This window comes from Ochotona princeps, chromosome 19 (genome assembly GCF_030435755.1).
Source record: "Ochotona princeps isolate mOchPri1 chromosome 19, mOchPri1.hap1, whole genome shotgun sequence".
NCBI classification, from domain to species: domain Eukaryota; kingdom Metazoa; phylum Chordata; class Mammalia; order Lagomorpha; family Ochotonidae; genus Ochotona; species Ochotona princeps.
Genome location: NC_080850.1, coordinates 24795185 through 24822754, shown reverse-complemented (window position 1 = coordinate 24822754; position 27570 = coordinate 24795185). Strand labels below are relative to the sequence as shown.

Here is a 27570-nt window from a genome sequence, read left to right as displayed (position 1 = left end):
GAATGGTAAATTTGGTTAATTCCCAGAGGAATGTGATTTATGTAAGAATTTATGTGCAGTAAATTTACTTTTCAGTGAAAAATTTCTGCTTTCATTAAGCCTGCTGCTTGCACGATGAATCTGTATAATACATTGAAGGATGTAGTATTACAAAGCTCATAGATTCTTTATTGCTGCCTAATAAGTTTTATTTTAAACCAATGTAACAATACTAAAGGATATCTATAGATATATAAAGTGAACGATTCTAACCTTCAGATTTTAATATTCTCTATGCAAGAAATAGAATTATATGTGGTTCAAACAGGTAAATCTGATGAGAGATCCTTCAGCTTCAGAATTTCTGAATATTCAACGATAAAATGTAGGAATAACTCCTCTCCTATTATACCAATGCTAGAATCTATTAAATACATAGGAAGTTACGACTACTAAAATCAATAAATCTTGCTGTGTCTCTGGTAGTAATACAAAGGCTCAGACACATGTCAAACATCTGGTCAAAATGACTCTAGTTATCAGTTCAGTGTAAATAAGACACTTGGTCCAGAGGTGAGAAAGGTCTGGCATGGAGTACAGGGATGCTCAAAGCAGTCATTGACAGCTGTACGAACACAGGCTTGCTTTCCTACATGACTTTTACATGATTACATTGTCTTCCTTTTCCCTTAATGTGGGCCTTAATTTATTTCTTTTCCTGTGTTTTCAGGTTGAGTAAAGGAAAACTGAATCTTAACCATGAAGGGAAATGCTAATCACTTATGCAAATGAAATTACCTGAACTTCAGAACCTCTTGCAGCTCTCCTTAAACAATAGGTGCCCCTGGGTGTTTGTCAGGTCAGCCTAAATCAGACATGATTTATGGATCAATATAATTTTCATTTGTTCCGCTGAAATAAAATTTGTTCCAGAGAAGCCTTCGACTCCAGAGATTTTTTTTCTTATATTCTTAATTTTCTCTGGTCTTTTGAGTATCAAGAAGCCCTTTTGTTCCCAGAGTTCAGTAATTCAGGTCTCCTCTTTCATGTTTCTCCTTTTGTGGGAGAAGACAATCAATTTACAAATTCTGAGAGAAAGAATCTCAGGACTACCCTTCAACATTTTATTAAAGATTTATTTTATTTTTATTGGAAAGTCAGATGTACAGAGAGGAGGAGAAACAGAGAGAAAGATCTTCCGTCTGTTGATTCACTCCCCAAGTGACTGCAATGGCAGGAAAACCAGCAGCTCGGAGCCTTTTCTAGGTCTCCCACGTGGGTGCAGGGTCCCAAGGCTTTGGGCCATCCTTGACTGCTTTCCCAGGCCACAAGCACGGAGCTGGATGGGAAGCAGGGCTGCCAAAATTAGAACCGGCGCCAAAATTATGGGATCTTGGAGCATGCAAAGTGAGGATTTTAGCCACTAGGCTACCATGCTGGGCCCTACCACTGAACATTTTAAAAAGTTTCTTTGAAAATGAGAGCGAGAGAGAAAAGAAGTTTTCATTCTCTGGTTTACTCCAGGTATGCCTATAGTAGCTAGGGCTTAGACGCCACGAGCCAGGAAATCAATATGAATGTCCCACTTGTGTAGCAGGAAACTAAGTTCTTGAGTCGTAATTCACTGCCCCGCGCCCCCCCACCGCCCGCACTTATAAACAGGAACCTGGAATCAGAAGTGGAGCCGGGACTAACTCCCAGGCATTCCAGTGTGGAATGTGGGCATCTCCAGTGCTGCCCTAAGCGCCAGACCAAATGCCCATCCCTCGCTACCCAAGTCCATGTCTTCCTATTTATTTTCCATTTTTAGAGCTTCATTTATTGTTGATGACAATTATTCAAAAATCAAAATTAGAAAATAAAATATAATTCAATGGACACGTGTTTTTTATTTCACCCTCATTTCTATTATAGCCAACTTTCACTGGATGATACAGGCTGGTAATGAACTCAGAGAGTTGATTTATATATACTCACGTTTCCACTGAAAAGCATTCTTTTTGTTTCCAGCATTTATTCACCTTCTCTTCACCCCATTGTTGAGGACAGAATTTTTTCTTGAATTTTAGTTATTCAGATGAACACATCAATGATCAATAATGCTTTACCCTGTAAATGAGGTATGGCTCTGTTCCTAATTTCATGGAACATGTTTTCTTCTGTAACTCTGACATTTTCTGGACATCCTCAGAAAGCCAACTTAAAGCTCTGCCTTTGGGTGGCACAATTACTGCCTCTGTTTTGTACAGATCCCAAGACACAGAAGACATGAAAGCTTTCTAATCACATGGGTTCAACAATCCCAGGAGAACCAAGTAGGAAGAAGTAAAGTTTGAGAATGATAAGACATGAACCAAAGTTCTTCATAGGTTTAAAAACTACATGCACATTAGAGTCAGAGAGAACTGTCTTATTTGCTATTGTGATATAAAATATATTTAACTTACATTATAATCAAAAGCTTTATGCTTCCCTGAATAGAGTTCAACAACTAAAATGTAGAAAGCATAGCTCAGTTGATATATAAGCAATGCTCATTGAAATAATCAAATTAAAATATAATCAATTTTATCGAAATGCAGTTCATCTGAGATTATATAATCATAGGAGGAAAAAAATAAAAATAATGTAAAATGGAGTCTAGCATTCCAAGAAGTGAAGGTACATTGCAGGATGATCTCTAATCCCAAAGAAAGTGAAAACTCACAATGAAACAGTTAAATACACCTTGCCAGTATATTAATAGATTTTCTGCCTTTGCTATACCTACAGTGCCGTTATACATTTAAGTAACAGAATGTTACACTAGAAAATAAACAAAATACTGAAGTTAGACACTTCTCTAGAGACATAAACATGGCCAGCAGGTCTGAAAAAATTCTCATTAATCATTTGGGAAGTATAAACCAAAACAACAATGGAATGTCCTATCACAGTGACTGTAATAGCTATTCTTTTGAAGGCAGAAAAGGAGCATTTAACAAGGCATGTGGAGAAAAGAAAAATTTGGTATACTACTGGCAGCAATGCATATTGGTACATTAAAAAAAAAAACCACTATGGAGATTTCTTGAGAATTAGAACTAGCATGGGGAACAGTAATCAGCCCTCCATGCACACACCCAAAGACTTTAAATTATATCTATCAAAGGACCCAGCGCTGTGGCCTAGCAGCTGAAGTCCTCACCTTGAACATGCAGGATCCCATTTGGTTGCCGGTTCTAATCCTGGCAGCCCTGCTTCCCATCCAGCTCCCTGCTTGTGGCCTGGGAAAGCAGTCCAGGACAGCCCAAAGCCTTGGGACCCTGCACCCACGAGGGAGACCTGGAAGAGCTCCTGGGTCCTGACTTCAGATCGGCGCAGCTCTGGCTGTTGCAGTCACTTGGGGAATGAATCATCAGATGAAAGATATTTCTCTCTGTCTCTCGTCCTCTCTGTACATCTGACTTTCCAATAAAAATAAATAAAGCTTTAATAAAATGTCTATCAAAGGGATATCTGCACTGTCACTTTCACTGCAGCATTACACAAGAAATAAGATTTGGAAACAATATAAATGCTGTGCAAGAATGAGCAAGGAATATTGGAATGCTATTCACTGTTGCTTTGGAAAAGGATATTTTGTCATCTGTGATGTCAGCTCTGATAACAAAATAGAAAATAAGCTTTTTTCATCCAAGTCTCATAAGCCTTACAGTACGTTTGGATAGAACTTACAAGCATTTAATTATGTATGCACACTACATTTTATTTATTCACATTCCCCAATGCTTAAGACCATAGTATTCTAAGATTAAGCAGTAGGGCACATGTCAGAATTCAGCATTACAGATAGTTTTCCTAGATTCCAATGCACCAGGCTCAAGAAGAATCCAGGTATGTGTACTCTGAACAAAAACTCAAATAATGTATTGGGAATTCATCTTTGAATACATTTAATTATGGACACAAAGAATATTTGTGTATCATAACCTATTTTATCAAAGACAGTAAAAACTTGAAAACAGCATTTAAAGTATTTATGAAAAATTATGCTATGTTATTGTCAAGTACACAACAGGGACATTATTTTAAAAAAAACTTGTCATTGAAAAATTGAACACTGAGAATAAAGGTGCTTCAGGTTGTTAGTGCTGGAATTTTCTTTAATGTCCCACGTCCCATTTTAGGTACCACACTTGATCGTCGAGGAATATCAGACACTAACGAAGGATATTCTAGTTGATAGTAGAATCCACCATAAATGGGGTTGCAATAGAAAACACAGGAATGGGTAGGTGAGGCAGATTTCAGCATTCACCATAATGCTTATACCAAAATGCATTAGTAAGTCTATAAAGAACAGGAAAAAAAAGAGAAATAAATGATGCAAAGAACATTTTAAATTCACTCAGTCCTGCATAAAACATTTCTCAAAGTGGTTTTGAGCCTGGAACAGTTTAGAGAGTGTTTTCCACTTGCCCATGCAGCTCTGTCCCACTTACTTCCAGCCTGCACAAGGCTCTTCTCCATCTGCCACAACCTGACCTTCCTTCAACCCAGTTCTGATTCCATCCTGGGACTTGCTCAGACACAGAAGAGGACAGGTTTAGGGTTTGTTTGAATGGGTTTCCATTCAAATAAATCTGCCAGTTTGCAAATTACACATACAAGGGCTTCATAGGGGGAAATAATTGTGAGTGAGAGCAACTGTGGGATAAACTGAAGGCTGGCAGAACGCTTAGCAGTAAACTCAGAGTAAAGGAAATAAGGAGGGAGATCCATTGGAATGTTCTAGACTATCCTGTATTTGTAAGAAAGACTGAGGATTGTTTTGTCATCAGATTAGGAGGGAGGAGTCCTTGTTAGTACTATGGGGCCCAATATGAGGGATTTCTGAGTTCTGTAATCAGCAGTCTGTCAGCAGTAACTAGCAACAATCAAAGAAAATTAAATTAACAGGTTTATGTATTTACCCGTATTATACAATACAGACACACTGAGAGGTCAAACACAAAACTTCTAACAAAACTGCTTTTACACACAGAGCTCCAGGGAGTGGTAAAGTGTGTTCTTGTGGTTTCTATGCATATAGAAACAACAGCTATCTTTTGTATGCTTCTACTACATCATCAGAAACATTGTTTTTGCTATCATTTTGTGGTAGTCTCTCCATTTCTGTTGAAGAATGGCTATTTAAACTGTTATTCTTACTTCAGTGCACGACAGTACTTGCAAGAATTGCCGTAAGTCCTGCCATTGCTTGCGCAGACTGGATCATGTTGTTCAGAGCAAGCAGAATATGCAGCCATATCACAGCTTGGCTATTGAACATTAAAAAAAATCATTGAATTTATTAGATAAAGAAGTTTTAAATAAAAATTTTCTTCATTCTCATACAAAATTCAACATATAGAAAAGGAATAGATATATTTAGTTTCTAAGTTTATCTTTAAAAACACAGATACTCTTGGGTCTGGTGCAGTAGCCTAGTGGCTTAAACTCCTTGCCTTGCATGTGCCAAGGTACCATATGGGTGCCGGTTGTAATCCCAGCAGTCTGCTTCCCATCTAGCTTCCTGCTTAAAGCCTGGGAAGGCACCAGAGGACAGCCCCAACGCCTTTGGACCCTGCACCTGCTTGGGAGACCCAGAGGAGATTCCGGGCTCCAGACTTCGGATCAGCTCAGTTCCAGCCAGTTCAGCTGCTTGGGGAGTGAATCAAGGGACGGAAGATCTTCCCCTCTCTCTCTTGCTCTTTGTATATCTGACTTTGCAATAAAAATAAAATAAATCTTCAAAAATACAGGTTCCCATGAATTGCTAAACATGAAATACTATTGTTATGCTTTTATAAACACAATGTTAACTTTTAAAAAGCAATACAAGAGACTGAATGTATTTCCATAAGTTAGCAACCTGTTTCCATTTCAGTTTATTCTCAGCTCATTGTCCTCAATTATTTTATGAAACAAGAAATCACACAATTACTCCTCTCTTTGTTTCTCTCAACAGTATTATATCTGTATGTATCCATTTATGTATTTGTTCGCAAATATCTATGTACTATCATACAGTTCTGCTCTTACATATATTTCATTATGTTTTCTATGTTGCTCATTAACATCTGTAATAAATATTGTGTGTATTCATTGCATCTATTAACTTAAAACTCCTTTGGTGTTTATACAGATTTTTAGAAATATAGTTCATTGTCTTCCATTCCATACAATATTTCCAAATGTAAATATATTAAAATTACAACTTTATCCATTGATTCTAAGGTATATAGTTGGGTTACTGGTGGTTTTACTCCTCCTGCTTGTTAGGGTGATAAATTCAACTTCAACACCTGCTAACATACATTAAGACGCTAAATACAACAAAGTTACTGCACACTCATGTGATTTTTAAATAATGAAATGATATTAACTTGTCATTAAAGCCAAAGAGTTTAATATAATTGGAAAGATTCAATCTATTGTTGCAACAGCACGATACCCTAGAGGCTAAACCCTTGCCTAGCAACTGCTAGCCATCCCGTATGGGCACAGGTTCATGTCCTGGCTGCTCTACTTCCCATCCAGCTCTCTGCTTGTGGCCTGACAAAGCAGCAGAGGATGTCCCAAGGCTTTGGGACCCTGCACCCACATGGGAGACCTGGAAGAAGCTCCTGACTCCTGCCTTTGGGTCAGCTCAGCTGGCCATGGTGGTCACTTGGGGAGTGAACCAGTGGATGAAGATCTTTCACTTTGTCTCTCCTGCTTGTACATCTGCCCTTCCAATAATAAATAGATAAAACTGAAAAAAGATTCAAGCTATTGTCCTTAGCATAATAACATAGGTCCTCAAATACTTATACTTTTTTCCTTTAAATATTTATTCATTTTTATTGGAATGGCAGACCTACAGAAAAGAGACAAAAAGAAAAATCCTCCATCCTCTGGTTCACTCCCCAGTGGCCTCAACAACTGAAGCTGAGTCCATCCGAAGCCAGGAGCAAGGAGCCTCCCATTAGTCACTGTGTGGGCACAGGGTCCCAAGGCCTTAGGTCATCTTCCATTGCTTACCCAAACCACAAGCAGGGAGGTGGAAGGGAACTGGGGAAGCCAGGGCACAAACTGATGCCAACACAGGATCCCAGTGCATGAAAGGCAAGGATTCAGCCACTGGGAGATCCTGCTGGTGTTAACTTACAGGTCGGCGAGCGGGAGATTCAAAAGAAGTTTCTAGAAACAAAACATAGAAAAAGAATTAAGAATAAGAAAAAAATGGAACAAAATCATATTCTACATTGCAAATCATCACATTTCTCATAGAGGAAGGCTAACAAACTGCTCATGATACTAACGGCAAGCAAGTATTCCAATGAGTGCTGGTAGTACTAAAATGTTGAGTCCACAAAATGACTTCATTTCTAGGAATATTCTGTAATTCAAAAATTCACACTACCCATGAAAAAGACTTTCTGTATTATTTAAAATTCTTCCAGATTCTCCCATAGTGGCTTTCTAATACCAATATAGATACTATAACTTTCCTATTTTACAAACAAGACAGCCTAGTCTTCTAATATGCCCTAACATGTAATATGTAGACACTAATTAGCTCTTAACTCCTTAGTAGTCAACTGTAATTTGAATGGTCTATTGGATTCCTCACAATTACTTTACTCTGAAATTTATGATTATAATGGGACTTTCTGAAAGATAATTTGTCAAAAGATCAATGATTCCTCCTCTTATACGAGGTCTTGAACTAGAAGATGAAGCAACATACTAGATTTACAAGAAATGCCAGTTATAAAGGAGTCATGATTGTATACACTTGGCATTTAACCATCATGAGATTTACCATAAGGACAAAAATGGTAAACAAGTATCTCACTCCAGAAGAATAAAAATCCAAGGTATATCCACAGCTGCAATTTAAAAGACATCTGAAACACATCCTGTCTTATTTCACCAGCTGACAGTGTGCAAACCCAAAAGACAATCTTGTCCAATTATTAATTCAAAAAAGGGCTTGCTACATTTCCTAATGCTTTACTGAGAGCTGGAATATTTACTCACCAGAATGAAAAGGGAATGTCAAGGAAATGATGAACACTGCTGTGATCCATGGTGAGAAGAAAGGCATTGTAGCAAGTCTGTGGAAGAAAACTTTCAGAATGTTTATAGCACAGGAGTCAGTGCTCCATGTCCACAGCATTACCTCTCACAGTTGAAAGAACCATTCAACTCCACCTCCCCTCTCCCCTCCCTCAGGTTCTCCCCATCCTCAGATACTAAAACACACATCATGTGCACACAGGGCCTCCTAGAAACTTAGAGACCCCCAGGATAAGTCTCCTGGAACATTTACAAAGCAGTGGCTTATGCTCCCCATCCTCTGGGTCAGGCCACAGACAATCTCCCACCTGTAAGGAAATACTCACACCAGAAACTCAGATTTTACTCAGAAAATCACAACAGGACTTTGAAAAGAAAGGACATGAAAGTTCTCACAGCAATGCTGGAAGCCCGAGTGCTGCTCTAGGTATGCCACCTTACCTACCTGGAGGTGGAGCACAGTGTAGTGTGTGGGCAACAGCTCCAGACAGTCTGTTTTCTTCACCCTTTCTTCTCAGTCATGTGCACACAGCCCAGGCGTTTTCTTGATTGGTGATACGGATCAGCTGAAAAAATGACAGGACTCAGGTGTTTACCATCTGCAAAAGAGATTCAAAGCGACCTTTGCTGTCCTTTTCCCCCAAGCCTCTCCTGCCCAGGAGGAAGAAAAAGCAAAAAGCAGGACTCAAAAGTTGGTGCTGGCTCACAAACTTCCCATCGACTGAAGAGAATCAAGGGGAAAGTAGCAATGAATCTGAGGCATCTGATGTAATAACTAACAAATCTCAGGATAATGTATTATTACTGAAAATTAGAAAAATGGCCAGTGAGCCTGATCGTTTTAAATGAACAAAACCTGAGAGGCCTGCTGCAGCTCCTGCTGCTCCTAATGTTCCCTGGCACCTGTCCCCTCCTCCAGCTCCCTGGGCCACGTTGCCAAAGCCACTCTTCACCTTCCGGAGCTGAGCCTCGGATTCCTTCTCCCTCCGCCTTTCCGTAACTCTAAGGCAGTGGATGCTGGAGTTGCTTGTCCAGACTTTGCAGAGGGAGCTGACCTTTTAAATATCACTACATGGACATTCATGTCTTTAAGGAATTTAAGAAAGCAGTTTCCATATATGGAATGCATTCTACTTATGTGACATTAAGTACTGAATTACGAGCATGGTACAAGAGGCTGGGCAGACTCCCTTCTAAGTTGTAAAAATGACCCAGGGAAATAAGGAACCTTATGTGGCTTTCATAGCTTGGCTAAAAGCTGCACTACAAAAGGGGATTTTTCAACCAGATGTCTGAGATTTAATTTTACAAACCTTAGCTTATGAAAATGCAAATTCCGAATGCCAACCAATTAAGGCTGCTGTGGGCTCTATGACAGGTTATGTAAGGATCTGTATGGATACAGGGTCTGAGTCCTATAAGGCTAATTTATTGGCTACTACACTAAAGCACTAAGCAAAAGCAGGATCAGCTTAATTGTTATAATTTTGACAAGCCCAGACACTTTAAAAGCAATGCTGAGCACATCTTCTTACTTAAAAAATATGGCACTAATAGGTTTTCAATTTTAAGGATCATTACCCTAAAATGCCATAAAGGCCTGAATTGGACAAAAGAATGTATATCTAAAATTGATTGTGATGGCCTATGCCTGTGGTCAGGAAACTCCTGCCAGGGCTAGCTCACAATCCTAAATAATCAGAACTTTGTAAAACACCAATATCCAATACAATTTGTGCCTATACAAGAGTAACAGACTTAACACTGATACTATTGGAAATGCTAATTAGGCATAAATAGCCCTCAAAATTTCACTGTCATTTCTTCTGTGCCTCTTTACATTGTGCTTCTCACCCTATAGGTGCAAATCTTCAAAAACAAAGTTCTAATCAATTCTGGCAAATGGATGTTACTCATATATATCTTTTTGCTAAACAGCCATTTTTATAAACGAAGCCAATGTTCTAATTTTTATCTACAACATTTTCTATTAAGGTAATTTTTTGTTCTCCACATCATTAAGTTCTCATTGTTCTGATTCAATTTTGTGTACGTTCACGAGTTTCAGAATAGGTGAAGACGACTAGTAAGATGTAGGCCATGGTTGCCATCACCACTATGTCCTCTGCTTCCGCAGTGGCGTGGCTGTTCCTTCTCCTTACATTCCTGGAGACTCCCAGAAGGACCACATCTGGTAACTAGTCAACACTTTGGAACCTATGAAGACTTGGATAGGGACTATCTCCAACTAGACTGGGAACCTCTCAGTATCATTTACAAAAAAAAAAAAAAAAAAAGATCAGCTGTTCATACTCAAGTTTGTGTTAGTCTACCCTTTGTGTTGCTGATGGGACCTGCACATTGAAATGAATCAGTGAATTCTCTGTCATGCATGCATTAACTGTTCTTTGCACACAGGTTTATCAGCAAACAATACTGTAAATTTCTCCCAGGAATCTATATATTTACTGAGGGCTTGTATGGGGTTGTTAGACTGTAAAGGGGATGGAAGGAGTCGGTGTCTACATTTATTCTTCATACCTTGATTCAAGAGCTTAAAAAATGGATTGAACAGGTTGTAGGAATGTTAATTGTAGCCATACTGGGAATAATTGCTATCACTCTTGCAGCTGCACCTGGAGTAGCCTTATGTCAGGGAATTCAGATTGCACATTTGGTGCAAAAACGACAAAGAGATTCAGAACATTCATGGATTACCCAAAGACAAATTAATAGTCAATTACAGGCCAAAGTAGTCGATTTGGAATGAACTGTTATCATGCTGGGATACCAAATATAATCTGTTAACCAGCAACTATTTCTAAAATGTGACTAAAATTATGTTACTGAATGTGTGACTCCTGTGCCTTAAAATAGTACACAGTTTGACTGGAAGAGGGTTAAAAGATATTATCTAATCATGGTAATGAGTAATCTGAAATAGAGAAGTTTTATCTGCTATTATGACAACTTTTCAAACCCAATTAAATCTCAAATATGATAATCAGTTATTAGAAGACATAGCTTAGTGTGCCTCAACTCTTAGTCTTAAATAAGAATAGGTATTGAGGAAGTGGATCACTTGTATCCTTTCTACCTATTATTGTAGGTTTTTATTGTCTTTATGTAGTCTGGATAAATTTCTTCATCCTCAAGTTAATTGCACGTGATCACAGGGTGTTCTAATGTATTATGTTTCAAATGTTTAAAAACAAAAGGGGGAAATGATATGGATCAGCTCAGATGCACAACTATGACAGGACCAACAATGAATTTTGCGAAGGTGCCAGTTGGGGTGAGGCTCTTGGAAGACTAAGGGCCTCTGGCCTGTTTAATGTTATTGTTTGTAGGGCCTGCTGAAGTCAGTTAGCTGATGACATTTTATTGCTTTTAGAATTAAAAGATTGCTCCCAGTGACCACCCTGCTGTTGTGCATGTAGCATGATTTTTTGTATATTAACTTTAACTATAAAAACCCTATTTTTCTTCCCTTTGATGCACTATTCTGTGAGATAGTTGCTGCTCCAATCTTTAATAATTCATTTTCCTTCAAAGGTTGAAGTCTCTGCGTTCTGATTTACAACAATTAGTTTGTTGGTGGGAGATTTGTGGGGTAAAAGGGCTGCCCAAGGAAGATAGAGACATTTTTGTCCTTCCTGGAGGTCATAAAGTAGCTCATAAGAAATATTTCACACATTTCTAATTAGTCCTTCCCTCAGCAAGAGGTTTGGAACAATTTGATCTCATTGATGCATTCAAAAATGTGAGTGGAAGGGTGGAACATAGAGATCCCATGATAGAAGAAAAAATAACAGCTGAAGTAGAAGCAAAAGCTTTGCGATCTACTGTTCAGCAGTGACCAAGAGAATAAAATCAGGAAAAAAGAAGTATGCCTTTGGGAAATTCTACATAGACAGTGTCTAATCTGCAAGACCAGAAACAGCTCAGTATTGATGGAGATTTGATTTTCTGATTGGAGTTCTGAGTTAAGGTAAATGTAGATTCACATAATTATGCAAGTACAAATGTAAAGTGTTCTTGTACTCCCATTAAAGATTTCTCCAAATAGGAGCACCTTACAAAGCAATATTACAAATTCAAAATCAGGAAGAGATATCAACTGGAGACCTTTTACCAATGTTCAGTTACATCTCAAGTATATGAATCAGTGGTTTGTACATGAGGCTTGGACAATGGTGTATTTGAAAATCTCACAGATGAGTCTCAGGGCAACCAGTGCTGGAAAACAAGACATGATGTGAACAGCACCAAAAAATTGCAAGAAAATTTGGAAAGTAAGGCGAAGAGCATTCTGGGCAATGACCTACATTACAAGTTAAGCACATTCTGTCTCCATCCCAGAGTCAAGTGGAAACCACTGTGGTATTTGAAGTAAGGAAAGATTTCATTGAACTTACCAAACAAATCTTCACATCCTGGTTACTCCAGCAATTTTGGAAACTGAAATTCTCAAGTTCAAACCAATCCATTTCAGAGTAACCTTGACAGCATATTTAGACATTTTAATACAGAATCTCCTGAGTTTTTTTCTTTTTTAAAGATTTATTTAACTGTTATTACTTTTTTATTGGAAAGTAATTGGACTGCTTGCACAGGCCCGATGAAGACCTGGTTAGGGCAGCCATTTAGATAGAGAGAACCAGCACATGGAAGATCTCTTCTGCTTTCTTTGCATATCTGTTACTTCATCTTCTAAACTAAAAAGAAAAACTTGTAAACTCACAAGTTTGTATGAAATGACAAAACACCTAGAATAACTAACACCATAAAAAAAAAAAAAAGTAGAGAAACAAGGAGAGACAATTCAAGCTGCCTGAGTCTAAGACTTCCTGTAAAGCCACAGTAATGGGGACATTGTGGCAGAGATCCCCATTTTTTTCTGAGCCATAATAAAGTCACTGCTGAATGACAATTTCATTTCAAGATAAAGAGGAAAAATTTGGATATCTAAGTATCGCCATTTGAAAATGCGAGGTGCACAGAATTCATCAGCAGAAAAATCCATGAAGGATTTGTCTTACTGAGGATTTTTCCTTTCTGAAACAAGTTCATGTCTTTTACTAAAATGGAAGATCCCAAAAGTAGGAAAGAAAGAAAAATCTGAAATTCCATCACCATGTGGAAATTACCTTTAATACTTGGTGTATTATCTTCCAAAGATTTGTACATTTACTTTCAATTTCTTGAGTACCTAATTGTATATGAGCAGTAATTTCATATTCTGAATAAGTAAAACTGTTATTCAATTGATGCTTAATTCATATTACCTGATGCTTTCAGATAAAGAGGAATCTAGATATTTTAATCTTAAGAAATACTCAAATAATGCATTATGCATTTACCTATGAACATATTTAATTACACATACAAAGAATAGCCATGTATTATAAATCATTACTTTACCAAAGATAGAAAGAACATGAAAAAACAACATTTGAACAGACTATTTAACATTTTATTGATTAAAACATTCATGATTAAAAATTGTGCTATGCTATTTTCAAAAACAAAATTAATACACTAGTTTTTCAGGTTGTTACTGAAAAATTCAATACCGAAAACAGATTGTTACAGATTGTTAGTGCTGGAAAATTATTTAACATCCCATATCTCATCTTAGGTACCACACATGTGTTTATTTGATCGAGGAATTTAAGACACTAATGAAGGAGATTTTAGTTGATTGTAGAATCCATAAACAGGGTCACAATAGAAGACACAGAAATGGATAGGTCACTATGAAATGCAGCGACCATAATGAAGGAATGAAAACGTATCATTTTTCATTCTATAAAGAGAGACAAAGAGAAAATGAAGCACATAGTGGAAAGAAGGTTTTAAATTCACTTAGTATGGCATACAACATTCTCACTAGGTTTGGAACCTGGGACAGTTCAAAGAATCTGTTCTCCAATTGCCATGCAGCTCCGTCCCACTTACTTCCAGCCTACACAAGGCTTGTCTCCATCTGCCATAACCTGACCTTCCTTCAATTTAGTTCTGATTCCTATTGGGACTTGCTCAGACACAGAAGACAGAATTAGGGTTTGTTTGAGTGGATCCTCTGGGACAGAAACCAATTTGCAAATTACACATATAAGGGCTTATTGAAGGAAACACTTGTGAGAGCAACAGTTGGATGGATAGGAAGGCTGGCAGAATGTTCAGCATCAAACTCCTTCAGAGTGAAGGAGATAGGGCAGGAAATCTGGTGGAATGTTCTAGAATGTCCTGCATTTGTAAGATGGTCTGAGGGCTGCCATCGGACAATCACACTAAGTTAAATTAACTGTTTTAAATAAAATACAGGTACACTGAGAGGCTAACTACACAACCTCTAACAATACTGCTTTTAGAAAATAAACTTCAGGAAGAGGTTAAAGTGTGTTCTTGTGGTTTTTATGAATATAGAGATACTATAGCAATCTTTTGAATTTTTCTCCCAGGTCATAAGAAACATGTTTTTTCTTATCACTTGGTGAAGCTTTCTTTATTTCTGTTGAAGAGTTGCAATTTAATCTGGGATTCTTACCGCTTTTCTCTGCAGAAAAGGCACGTATTGTGATAAGAATTGCCATCACTCCCACAGATTGGATCATATTCCACGGTGCAAGAGTGTATTGGTTGTGACTCACAACGTTGCTGTTGAACACACACACAAAATCAGTGAATTCATTAGATAAAGAAATTTTTAATATTTTCTCATTATTCCTACAAAATTCCAAATATAGAAGAGGGATAATTAAATTTGGTTTCAAATCTTATCAATAAAAACTGAGGAGTCCACAAGACAGCTAGACATAAAATTCTGTCGCTATGCTGAATAAACCCAATATTACTCTTAACAAAAAATCGCAGCAACTGAATCCATTTTCATAAGTTAACAAGACCTTCCACTTCTGCTTATTCTCAGGTCAAAAGTCCTCAATTATTTTGTGAATCAAGAAATCATAAAATTAATTCTTCTTTCATGTTCCTCAATAGTATTATGATATTTGTACTTATCTACATATGCATTTGTTTGCAAATGTATGTGTAAAATCACATACAACTCTATTTGTAATGTTATTTATTATATATTCACCATATTGATCATTTACATCTATAATACTATGTGTATTCCTTACGTGCCTTAATTTTTAGAACTACTTTGGTCTTTATATAGTAGTTTAGAAATATAGCTTACGGCCTTTCATTCATATACTATTCCAAAATGTGAAAACATGAAAATGATAACTTTATCTATCCCTAAGTGTATAACTGGATTACTGTTTGTTTTATTCCTCTTGCTTGTTAGGGTGAATTGTTCTCTTTCAACATCCTTTCACATACATTAGATATTGAATACAACAAGCTTATGTCTACTCGTGGAATTTTAAAACAATTGAATAGTTTTATCTTGTCATTAAAGCCAAACAGTTTTATATAACCGAAAGATTAACTCTATGGCCCTCAGTATAATAGCAGCATAAGTTTCAATAGCATGCTGTTTTACATTTTTTTGTTTCTTCTGTTTGAAAGTCGTGCACTTTGTTAATGTTTTCTATTACATTTTCTCTTTCCAATGTAAATATTTATCAGTATTAACTTACTCGTTTAAGTTGTGTTGATATAGGGAAAAAAGCGGTTTCTGCAAACAACAAACAAATGAAGAATTAAAAATAAGAAAATGGAGACAGTAGCATACTCTATCTTGTGAATTTCCCACATTTCTTCGTAGCAGAAGCCTATGTGAATTGTGTGCTGATACTAATGACAGTCGATTAATAAATGAACATTTTTGGGCACTAAAATCTTAAGTACAAAAAATTACTACAAAACAGAATATTCTGGGTCCGGCATGATAGCATAGCAGCTAAAGTCCTTGCCTTGAATGCACCAGGATCCCATATTGGCACTGGTTCGAATCCCTGCAGCTCCACTTCCCATCCAGCTCCCTGCTTGTGGCCAGGAAATGCAATTGAGGACGACCCAAAGCTTTGGGACCCTGCATCCAAGTGGGAGACCCAGAAGAGACTCCTGGCTTTGGATTGGCTCAGCCCCAGCCGTTGTGGCCACTTGAGGAGTGAACCATCAGATGGAAGATCTTCCTCTCTGTCTTTCCTCCTCTTTGTATATCTGCCTCTCCAATAAAAATAAATAAATCTCAAAAAAAAAATAAACAGAATTTCTGCAATTTCAAAATTCACATTATCTATAAAAATATTCTTCTATATTATTAAATATTCCACCAAATTCTCCTGTAGTAGCTTTCTTTTTCCACTTTTTATCATAGTTATTCCAAATTTGTATTACAAGACAGTCTTGCCAAAAAAAGCCAGTGTTTACATTACACTTCTGTAACATATTCTCTTAATGTAATATTTAGACATTAATTTGTATATCAATCATTACTATTTAATTATAATATGAATGCTGTATCTGATTCTCACAATAGTCTAATCTGAAAATCAACTATATAGTGGAACTTCAAGAATAATAATTTGTCAGCGGACCATTCAATGAGGTCTCTCCTTATATGAGGCTTTGATCTAAAAGAATGGTCTACATACTAGATTTACAAGAAATGCTAGGTATAAAGACTCATTTCGGCACACTTGGCATTTAACCATCTTTAGATGGCTAAATTCATTTAACTATTTTAGAGCTAAAGTAGGCAATGAAAGAAAGGTGATCCACAGCTGCAATTTAAAAACAACATCTGAAACATGTCCTGTCTTATTTCAGCAGCTGACAGTTCGCAAACCCTAAAAGACACTCGGTCCAATCACTAAAACAAGGGATTGCTACATTTCATGTATGTAAAATGCTTTACTGAGAACTGGAAGATTTACTCACCAGAATGAAAAGGGAATGTCAAGGAAATGATGAACACTGCTGTGATCCATGGTGAGAAGAAAGGCATTGTGGTAAGTCTGTGGAAGAGAACGTTCAGAATGTTTATAGCACAGGAATCAGTGCTTCTTGTCCTCAGGAATCTCTCCCACAGTTGAAAGAACCATTCAACTCCACCTCTTCTCCCCTCCCTCAGGTTCTCCCCATCCTCAGACACTAAAGCACACATCATGTGCACACAGGGCCTCCTAGAAACTTAGAGACCCCCAGGATAAGTCTTCTGGAACATTTACAAAGCAGTGGCTTATGCTCCCCATCCTCTGGGTCAGGCCACAGACAATCTCCCACCTGTAAGGAAATATGCACACCAGAAACTCAGATTTTACTCAGAAAATCACAACAGGACTTTGGAAAGAAAGAACATGAAGGTTCTCACAGCAATGCTGGAAGCCAGAGTGCTGCTCTAGGTATGCCACCTGACCTACCTGGAGGTGGAGCACAGTGTAGTGTGTGGACAACAGCTTCAGACACTGTGTGTTTTCTTCACCCTTTCTTCTCAGTCATGTGCATGCAGCTCAAGAGTTTCCTTTGGTTGGTTTGTTGGTGTGGAGATTCAAGGGATAAATGGGCTGCCTAAGGGCAGATAGGAGAGAGATATTTTGTGTCCTTTCTGGAGGTCATAAAGTATCTCATAAGAAATATTTCTCGTATTTCTCAATAGATCTTCCCTTAGCCAGAGGTTTGGAATGTTAATCTCAGCTGATGCATTCAAAAATCAGTGGTGAGAGTGGAGAGGTGTTAATTATAGATCCTATGAGAGTAAAAAGAAGCAGAAATACATGCTGTCTAAATAACTGGGTATGACTATCCAAGAGAATAAAATTGATACATGTAGAAAGTGTATATGAAAAATTCTACACAGAGAAGCGCCTAATTTGCTAGATCAGAAGCACATCAGACTTAATGGAGATTTGATGCCCGGTAGATCTCTAAGTTGAGTTAAACACAGAATTAAATAAATTTGCAATTCCTAATGTAGGGTTCTTGTGATCCTATCTTGTAAAAATAAATTGCAGGTTCTGGCACAATAGCCCTGGGGATAAATCCTTGCCTAGCCTCTGCCGGTCCCCATTTGGGCACAGTTCATATCCCAGCTGCTTTACTTCCACCAGGCTCCTTGCTTGAGATCTGAGAAAGTCATTGAGCGGATCCACAGCCTTGAGACCTGCACCCAAGTGGGAGTCCCAGAAAACTCCTGGCTCCTGGCTTGGGATTGATTCAGCTCTGGCTGTTACAGCCATATGGGGTATGAAATAGCAGATGGAAGATCTTTTTTTCTCTCTTTTCTCTAAAATTGCCTTTCAATAAAAATAAATCAATCTTTAATAATACTATATCACAAAGTCAGAATAAGGAAGACATATCAGCTAGAGAGCTTTTACCAATACCATCACTAATCCCAGCAAGTGAATCCTTCGTGCATGAGGCCTAGGAGTATCCTTGCTGGCATATTCAGACATTCTAAAGTGCGGGAAAGTGAGTCAGCAAACATACAACACAAATGTGATCAGCCAGTGTGAAAACGTAGAATTTGTGTCTGACTGAATAAAATGCAGCTTCTATTAGAAAGCCTGTGTAACATGCAATACGAGCCAAGACCAAATGAGATTGCTTAAAAATATACCAGGTATTAAAAATATATAGTAACCTCTAATTCAGCCATAATATTCTTAAACAAATTCAAAAACAATGTATCCACATTATATCAAGAATAAAACATTTCTGCTATAAAAATTATTTCAATGAGATATGCAACGTATTTTTTTAAAGACTTCTTTATTTTTATTGGAAAGACAGATTTTACACAGAGGAGAGCAATGAGAGTAAAGATCCTCCATTTGCTAGTAAACTTCTGAATTGGCTTCAAAATTGGGAGACAGGCGTTCCAAAGCCAGAAGCCAAAGATTTACCATATGTGGGGAGGGTCCAAAGGCCATGGGCCATCAGCCACTACTTTACTAGACCTTAGGCTGGATGAAAAGCAGAGCTGCCAGGACACAAATTGGCACCATATGGGAGGCTGGCTCTGCAGAAGCAGAGTTTGGCCAATAGAGCCATTTCACTGGCCACTAAATCCTGTATTGTGAAAGGTACTATTCACAAAATTAGTATTTGTCCATCTCTTCATTAAACATCTCTTAAATTTTATGCATGCCAATTACATACCACTTGATTAAAGAAATGAGAACGCATGGTAAGAAAAAATAATAACATCATTCGCTACAACAAAATGAGATTTAGGCAGTTAACACAGTTCCAAACAGGTAATTTGAATATAAATGATTCACTAAGTAATCTCGCTACCATACATGTACGCTGTTCTCATAAAGAGAAATGTTTTTTTACACCAAATTTTCCTTTTGTTTTCACCAAACTCGGCTATAGGGATTCAGAAGAATGTCCCTTTATACAGCACGATTTCATTGCTATGGAACACTTTCCCACTTTCAGCACAGGAGATGGCCCACCTCACCTTGTTTATTTCTTCACCAAGTACTAAGTCGACCATTTCTACAGACTTTATAAAGATAGAGAAACCAACATCTCTGCATTAGGAGTGCTCATTGGCTCAGGATAATTCATTCTACGGCCTCTTGTGGACGGAACAAGTTAATATGTGTATGTACAATGTACCCGAGTTAGGAGAACAATTCCTGCTTTGCATTCCAGTGTTCATTCAGTTTCAATGAAAGGGAGACTGTCATCTACATATGAAGAGCACATGCAGATAAACATCCTCTTTCCACAAACAAGAAAGTGCTATTTACTCTGCAACTCTTCAGATCACCCCTAGGAGTGTGGCTGTAGCTAAAGAAAACACTCTTGCTTTCCAGGGTTTTCCTCAAAAAACAGCAACTGTTCTTTCTGAAAGGAATCTTGTACATCAGGGCTACCTCCTCACATTTCACATACGATTACTTCAGGTAGTGAACACAGAACTAAAGAGTCCTGCAGAATGGTTATTTTAGCTTTTCTTCTTCTTCAAGTAGATCCATTAAGGATTCCTTCTTGATGTGTGAGTGGAGAACTTGACAGGTATAAGAGAGATGGCCTAAGGCCATGAAATATGGTGGTGGTGGTGAGTGGGGGGGAATGTGTGTTCTTCCTGCAGGGCTTAAAGCAACTCATGCAAGATGCTCACAACTAGTTCTTCACAGAGCTTCTGTCAGGAGACTGGATAAAATTTAATCTGATAAACCTAAGTGCAGTGTGGAGAGAACAAAAAGATAATATCAGCAAATACAGATCCCAAGATAGGAACAGAAAGCTTTCCAAGCAAGCGATCCAAAATGTGTAAGGAAATCAAACCAAGAATAACAGTAACCAAAATCAATCAATCAATCAATCAATAAATACATAAATAAATAAATAAATAAAGTGGGGGAATTGCCATAAGATGTGAACTTAATATGCATTTCTACACTAGACCAGTAGATTTAATAGGTTCTTTCATGTAAGTTTAATGTTTTCTTTAGAGGTAACCAATCATTTAGCAATTATTATAAAACATTTATACAACCATACTGCTCTATAGTATGTTGCAATATTATTTAGAATAAACAGTTACTAAATAATGCTATTTTCCATTGTCTTAAAAAATTTAGAAAATGATCTCTGGATTTATCCTGAACCTTTGTGTTCAGTTTTAATATTTTTCACTAGAAGTCAAGCATAAATGATTAAACAAGCTAATAGGGTTACAATTTTTTCCTTCTTTATTTCAACATTGCCATCTAAAAAACCACTTCATTTGTAGAGCTCAAAATTAAATTATTGCTGTTTAACTCCTGTATACTGTGTATTCTGCAATTTTAAGGTATAAAACAACAATGATATATTATCCTAATCCAAAACTAATATTCTGTTCATATCTTGAGTGGTGGCTATTAATAATAGAGAACAAAAACTGTTTATCTGTACACTGATGTGCATTTCTTGGTATGTACGCAGTCTCAATAAAATAGTTTAATAAAAATAACTTTCACAGAATATCTTGATATTGTTCAAGTAATGATCTTATTTCATTTGGTGGTTAGTAGTTCCTTGTCACCCAGGGTGTCACATCCCTTTAGCAGTCCCTACAAAAATTTAAGTTGAAATTGATGTACTAAATAGTCATATGATCCTCTCCAAAACTCTGGTCTATGGTAGTTTTGCAGTATAATTTAGAAAGTGATGATACACAAAGAGCAAAATTTGCAAAAGCTCATAGCCAGAACAAAACTGACCACGGATTTCCACATGGGCAAGCAGTGGGAAAAATCAAAATCTCAAATACCAGTGCTTAGTGCTCCTGCTTACTGCAATGTGTGGGAGCTTCCCCAGCCGATCTCTAAATGTCTTTGAACTCCAAATGTCTTTGACTGTAATTCCATGCAGTCTGACACTACCTGAATTTGCTGTGACACTCAGCATCAAATATATAAGCTCAATTCCAGAAAACTACCCCAAGTTCAGATGCCAATCACAAGCAATACATGCCAGATTATCCATAATTTATGTTGGACTTGGCTACAAATCACAGATTGCCACAACCTCTTATGAGGTATGAGTACCTACTAGAGAAGTTCATACAATGTAGGGCAGCATGCTACTTACTTACAATGACTTGTTTGTTAGAAAAGGAATCACTTGAGAACATCAAGATGCAAAATACACCAAGGGCACAGGCTGGAAGAAGGTGCGTGGAACTTCTATGCTCTCTCCAGAGATCTTCAAGAGATGGAGTCTCTGCCACCCATAGGTGAGGTTCATACTAATTTCAGTCTTTTTTCTCCAGCAGTCCACCACTGGTCATTGGTCATTTGAAGAATGAATTACTTGGTGGAATCTGTCTGTCTCCCTCCACTCTCAAACAGTCTTTTAAAAAAGTAGAAGGAGGAGAAATGTCAAGGTAGCTAAAGACACATCCTATCTCTGTAGCCTAGTAGCTAAAGTCGTCGCCTTGCATGAAGTAGGACACCGTATTGGATCCACTTTTGATCTGCCTTAGGAAGGCAGTAGATGATGACCAAAAGCCTTAGGATCTGGCTCCTGTGTGGGAGACTCGGAAGAGGCTCCTAGCATCAGATTGGCTCAGCTCTGGCCCTTCGGCCACCTGGGGAGTGAACCAGGTGATGAAAGATCTTTCTGTACCTCCTTCTCTCTATAAATCTGACTTTAAAGTAAAAATAAAATCATTGTGAAAAAAACACATAAGAACATGTAACATACGAAAATAGTTGAAACGGAGGGTTAAAGAGCAAATTAAGCAAGGCCCCCATATCAGGTACAGAGGGCTAACTACATAGTGTTGCAAGTTACTATTTGTAGTTTATAACCCAATGAATCTTACTTACAAAAATTTCACACCTTTTTTTTAAAGAGAATTTATTTGAAAGGTAGTTATAATGCTGGGGTAATAGACACACAGACAGAAAGTTAATCCACTGTTTCACTACCCAATGCAACAGTAGCCAAGGATGTGTGGGTCTAAAACCAGGAACAAGAAGCTTCTTCTGAGTCTCCCCAAGTTCTTGGGCCATTTTCACTGCTTTCCCAAGATAGAAAGAACATGAAAAAACAACACTTGAACAGACTATTTAACATTTTATTGATAAAAATATTTGTGCTTAAAAGTCATTCCATTGTATTGCCAAACAAAAAATAAGGTCATTATTGAAAAATTGAACACTGAGAACAAAGGTGATTCAGTTACAGGTTGTTAGTGTTGGAAAATTATTTAACGTCCCATGTCCCATCTTAGGTGGGTACTACACATGTGTTCATGTGATCATCGAGGAACTTAAGACACTAATTAAAGAGATTTTTAGCTGATTGTGGAATCCACCATGATTGGGATTGCAAAGAAGCCACAGAAATATGTAGGTCAGTTTGGAGAACAAGCACCATAATGAAGGAAAGAAAATGTATCATTTTTCATTCTATAAGGAAGAGGACAAAGAGAAAAACAGCAAATAATTGAAAGAAGGTTAAAAATTCACTGAGTACTGCATCAAACACTTCTCAGTAATGTTTTGAACATAAGACAATTCACAGAGTCTGTTCTCCACTTCCACATGCAGCTCCATCCAACCTATTACATTTTACATGGACCAGTCTGGGAAAAACTAGCCCTTCCTTCAACCTCGTTCTGATTCTATCTTGGGAATTGCTCATTCACAGAGGAGGACAGGATTAGGGTTTGTTTGAGTGGATCTCCAGGGGCAAGTCAGTTTGCATATAAATATACAAGAGTTTAACAGGAGGAAATACTTGTGAGATAACAGTATTATAGAGAGGAAGGCTGGCAGAATGTTTAGCAGCAAACTGTTTAAGATTGAAGGAAATAGGAAGGAAGATCTGGTGGAATGTTCTAGAATGTCCTGTATTTGTAATAAGGACTCAGAGTTGTCATCAGAGTAGGAGGGAGGAGTTCTTCTTAGTATTATGGGGCCCGATGTGAGGGATTTCTGAGTTGTGTAATCAGCAGTCTGTCAGCAGTAACTAGCAACAATCACACTAAGTTAAATTAACTGTTTTAAATAAAATACAGGTACACTGAGAGGCCAACTACACAACTTCTAACAAAACTGCCTTTAGAAAAAAAAATTCAGGAAGAAGTTAAAATGTGTTGTGCATTCTATGAATGTAGACTTACTATACAATCTTTTGAATCTTTCTCCCAGGGGATCAGAAACGTGGTTTTTATTATCACTTGGTGAAGCTTTCTTTATTTCTGCTGAAGAGTGCAATTTAATCTGGGATTCTTACCGCTTTGCACTGCAGAACCAACATATATTGTAATAAGTCTGGCCATTGCTTGCACAGATTTTATCAATATTTTTGTTGCAAATGCTTACTGAATATGATTCACAATGTGGCTATTGAAAACAAAAATGTTATTGAATATATTAGATAAAGAAATATTTAATGATTTTTTTCATTCTTCATACAAAATTCCAAATATAGAAGAGGAATAATTAAATTTGGTTTCAAAGCTTATCAATAAAAACTGAGGAGTCCACAAGACAGCTAGACATAAAATTCTGTTGCTATGCTGAATAAACCCAATATTACTCTTAACAAAAAATCGCAGCAACTGAATCCATTTTCATAAGTTAACAAGACCTTCCACTTCTGCTTATTCTCAGGTCAAAAGTCCTCAATTATTTTGTGAATCAAGAAATCATAAAATTAATTCTTCTTTCATATTCCTCAATAGTATTATGATATTTGTACTTATCTACATATGCATTTGTTTGCAAATATATGTGTAAAATCACACACAACTCTATTTGTAATGTTATTTGTTATATATTCACCATATTGATCATTTACATCTATAACAACACTGTGTGTATTCCTTACATGCCATAATTTCTTTTAAAGTACTTTGGTCTTTATATAGTTGTTTAGAAATATAGCTTACTGCCTTTCATCCATGTACTATTCCAAAATGTGTAAACATGAAAATGATAACTTAATCTATCCTAAGTGTATAACTGGATTACTGTTTGTTTTATTCCTCTTGCTTGTTAAGGTAAACATTCCCCTTCAACATCCTTTCACATACATTAGATACTGAGTACAACAAGCTTATGTCTACTCGTGGAATTTTAAAATAATGGAATAGTTTTATCTTGTCATTAAAGCCAAACAGTTTTATACAACCCAAAGATAAACTCTATGGCCTTCAGTATAATAATACCGTAGGTTTCAATAGCATGTTTTTTTATAGAGATAAGCTTCTTTTGTTTGAATGGGTATACATTTGTTGGTTGACATTTTATGTTAGAATTTACTATTTTAACTTCCAAATTAATCAATATTAATTTACCTCTTTGCGAACTTCTGTTATAGGGTTAAAACCGGTTTCTGCAAGCAACACACAAATGAAGAATTAAAAATAGGAAGAAAATGTAAATAGTAGCATACTCTATGTTGTGAATTTCCCACATTTCGTAGCAGCAGAAGCCTATGTGAACAGTGTGCTGATACTAATGACAGGCAAGTAATAAAGTGAACATTTTGGTAGTACTAAATTGTTACATACACAAAATGAATACAAAAATGATATCTTATAATTCCAAAATTCTCATTACCTATTACAATAATCTTTATAGTTTTGTATTCCACTATATTCTCCTATAGTGGCCTCTTTTCCCAGTTTTTAAACCACAGTTTTCCTATTTGTTTTAGAAATCAGTCTAGTAAAAAAGATAATGTTTGCATTACACTCGCTATCGTATGCAATTAATGTAATATGTAAACATTATTTAGTATTTAACTCATTAGTATTCAACTGTAATATGGGGGCTCTAATTCCTAACAATAACTTCATCTGAATTATAAGAATACAAAAAAAAATACAGTGGAACATAAAGGACATAATTTATCAAGGAGATACCAATCAACCCTCTAATATGAGGCCTTGATCTAAAAGAATAAGTAAATTTAGATTTACAAGAAATGTCAGGTGTAAAAACTCATGATTCTGTACACTTGGCGTTTAATCATGATGTAATATAAACATATGGGCAAAATGCTAAGCAAAGATGTTTCATCCCAAAGAAATAACATTCTAAGGTCTACTGCCTACAGACTTCTTTAGCTCTAGACAATGAAAGAAAGGTGATCCACAGCTGCAATTTGAAAACAACATCTGAAACACGTCCTGTCTTATTTCAGCAGCTGACAGTTTGCAAACCCTAAAAGACACTCTTGTCCAATCACTAATTAAAACAAGGGATTGCTACATTTCATGTATGTAAAATGCTTCACTGAGAGCTGGAAGATCTACTCACCAGAATGAAAAGGGAATGTCAAGGAAATGATGAACACTGCTGTGATCCATGGTGAGAAGAAAGGCATTGTAGCAAGTCTGTGGAAGAAAACTTTCAGAATGTTTATAGCACAGGAATCAGTGCTTCTTGTCCTCAGGAATCTCTCCCACAGTTGAAAGGACCATTCAACTCCACTTCCCCTCTCCCCTCCCTCAGGTTCTCCCCATCCTCAGATACTAAAGCACACATCATGTGCACACAGGGCCTCCTAGAAACTTAGAGACCCCCAGGATAAGTCTCCTGGAACATTTACAAAGCAGTGGCTTATGCTCCCCATCCTCTGGGTCAGGCCACAGACAATCTCCCACCTGTAAGGAAATATACACACCAGAAACTCAGATTTCACTCAGAAAATCACAACAGGACTTTGGAAAGAAAGGACATGAAGGTTCTCACAGCAATGCTGGAAGCCAGAGTGCTGCTTTAGGTATGCCACCTGACCTACCTGGAGGTGGAGCACAGTGTAGTGTGTGGGCAACAGCTTCAGACACTGTGTTTTCTTCACCCTTTCTTCTCAGTCATGTGCATGCAGCTCAAGAGTTTCCTTTGGTTGATTTGTTGGTGTGGAGATTCAAGGGATAAATGGGCTGCCCAAGGGCAGATAGGAGACAGAGATATTTTGTGTCCTTTCTGGAGGTCATAAAATAGCTCATCAAATTATTTCTCCTATTTCTCAATAGATCTTCCCTCAGCATGAGATTTAGGACAAGTTGATCTCAGCAAATGCATACAAAAATCAGTGGTGAGAGTGGAGAGGTGGTACTTACAGTTCCTACGACAGAAAATATATATATATAAAACAGCAAGTAAAAGGTATCTCTGCTACTGTGCCACAGTGACCAGGATAATAAAACTAGGAAAAGGAAGAATGCATTTGCAAAAGTTAGGGCTTTCTAAGTTATTGAGTATGACTATCCAAGAGAATAAAATCAATAAAAATAGAAAGTTCATATGAGAAATTCTATATAGACAAGAGCCCACACTGCTAGACCACATAATAATTAGACATAATGGAGATTTGATTCCTCTTGGAACTCTGAGCTTGAAATAAATGTAGAATCACATAAATATGACAGTACTAACATTAAGTATTCTAATCCCAGTAAGCATTTCCCCATCTTATGAAACGGTATTACATGTAATGGGGAGATAGTCTAGTGGGTAAATCTTTGGCTAGCATCTGTCAGAATCCTGTGTGGATGCCAGCTCCCTGCTTCATCCCTGGGAAATCGGTCAAGGATGGCCCCAAGGATTCAAACCTTGCACCCAAGTGGGAGTCCCAGAAAAGTTCTTAACTCCTGGAATCTGGCTTGGATCAGCTCAGTTCCAGCTGTTGTGGAAACTTGGCGTGTGAATCAGAAGATGATGATCTTTCTGTCTGCCCTTCTCTGTAAATATGCCTTTAAATAATAGTAGATAAATCTTTAAAATACTGCTGCAAATTCACAACCATGAAGACATATCAGCTGGAGACCTTTTACCAAGTCCAGTTCTATACCAGCATATGAATTAGTGATTTGTACATGAGGTCTGGGCAATTATGTATTTGAAAATCTCATAGATGGATCTCAGTGCAACCAGTGCTGGTAGACAAGACATGATGTGAACAGCACCAAAAAATTGCAAGAAAATTTGGGAAGTTTTTATAAATGCACTAACAATATTCTTTTGAATTAGGGAGCTCTCAATAAACTGCACATTCAGTACTGTAAGTAACATGAGGCTCCTAATGGTTTTTTTTTTTTTTTTTTTTTTTTTTTAG

The 27570-nt window shown here is 37.2% G+C and overlaps 2 protein-coding genes across 5 annotated transcripts in view; both read right to left on the bottom strand.

Annotated features, from left to right (window-relative positions):
- Positions 1–4174: 4174 nt before the first annotated feature.
- LOC131482645 (ovomucoid-like) lies at positions 4175–17546 on the bottom strand. 2 transcript variants are annotated; one of them, XM_058677639.1, is made up of 5 exons: positions 17409–17546; positions 8029–8105; positions 7154–7185; positions 5173–5282; positions 4175–4311 (listed from the first exon to the last, which is right to left on the bottom strand). In XM_058677639.1, the coding sequence occupies exons 2-5, from the start codon at positions 8093–8095 to the stop codon at positions 4269–4271; spliced, it is 252 nt and encodes an 83-aa protein (XP_058533622.1). In that variant the 5' UTR covers positions 8096–8105; positions 17409–17546; the 3' UTR covers positions 4175–4268. The 2 variants fall into 2 exon arrangements, with proteins under 2 accessions (XP_058533622.1, XP_058533621.1); XM_058677638.1 differs by having other exon boundaries at positions 8029–8118; positions 17409–17544.
- Positions 17547–22385: 4839 nt separating this feature from the next.
- LOC131482641 (sperm-associated acrosin inhibitor-like) overlaps positions 22386–27570 on the bottom strand; it is a 58255-nt gene continuing 53070 nt past the window's right edge. The window contains exons 1-5 of one of the 3 annotated variants that reach the window (XM_058677624.1): positions 26254–26498; positions 25770–25846; positions 24803–24840; positions 23737–23846; positions 22386–22907 (exon numbers count right to left, since the gene is read on the bottom strand). In XM_058677624.1, coding sequence (XP_058533607.1) covers positions 22853–22907; positions 23737–23846; positions 24803–24840; positions 25770–25836 — 270 coding nt within the window. In that variant the 5' untranslated portion in view covers positions 25837–25846; positions 26254–26498 and the 3' untranslated portion in view covers positions 22386–22852. Of the gene's footprint in view, positions 22908–23736; positions 23847–24802; positions 24841–25769; positions 25860–26253; positions 26499–27570 lie in introns of those variants that run through there. The other 2 variants (XM_058677622.1, XM_058677623.1) reach the window with 2 other exon arrangements.

Bases quoted from the DNA above. Each gene is read 5' to 3' on its own strand.
- LOC131482645 (XM_058677639.1), bottom strand. From the start codon at position 8,095: ATGCCTTTCTTCTCACCATGGATCACAGCAGTGTTCATCATTTCCTTG. The intron at 5,283-7,153 runs GTAAGTTAACAC...AATGTTCAATAG, and splicing joins AATCTCCCGCTCGCCGACCT to CCAAGCTGTGATATGGCTGC. The intron at 4,312-5,172 runs GTAAGAATAACA...TGTTCTTTATAG, and splicing joins AAGTACTGTCGTGCACTGAA to ACTTACTAATGCATTTTGGT.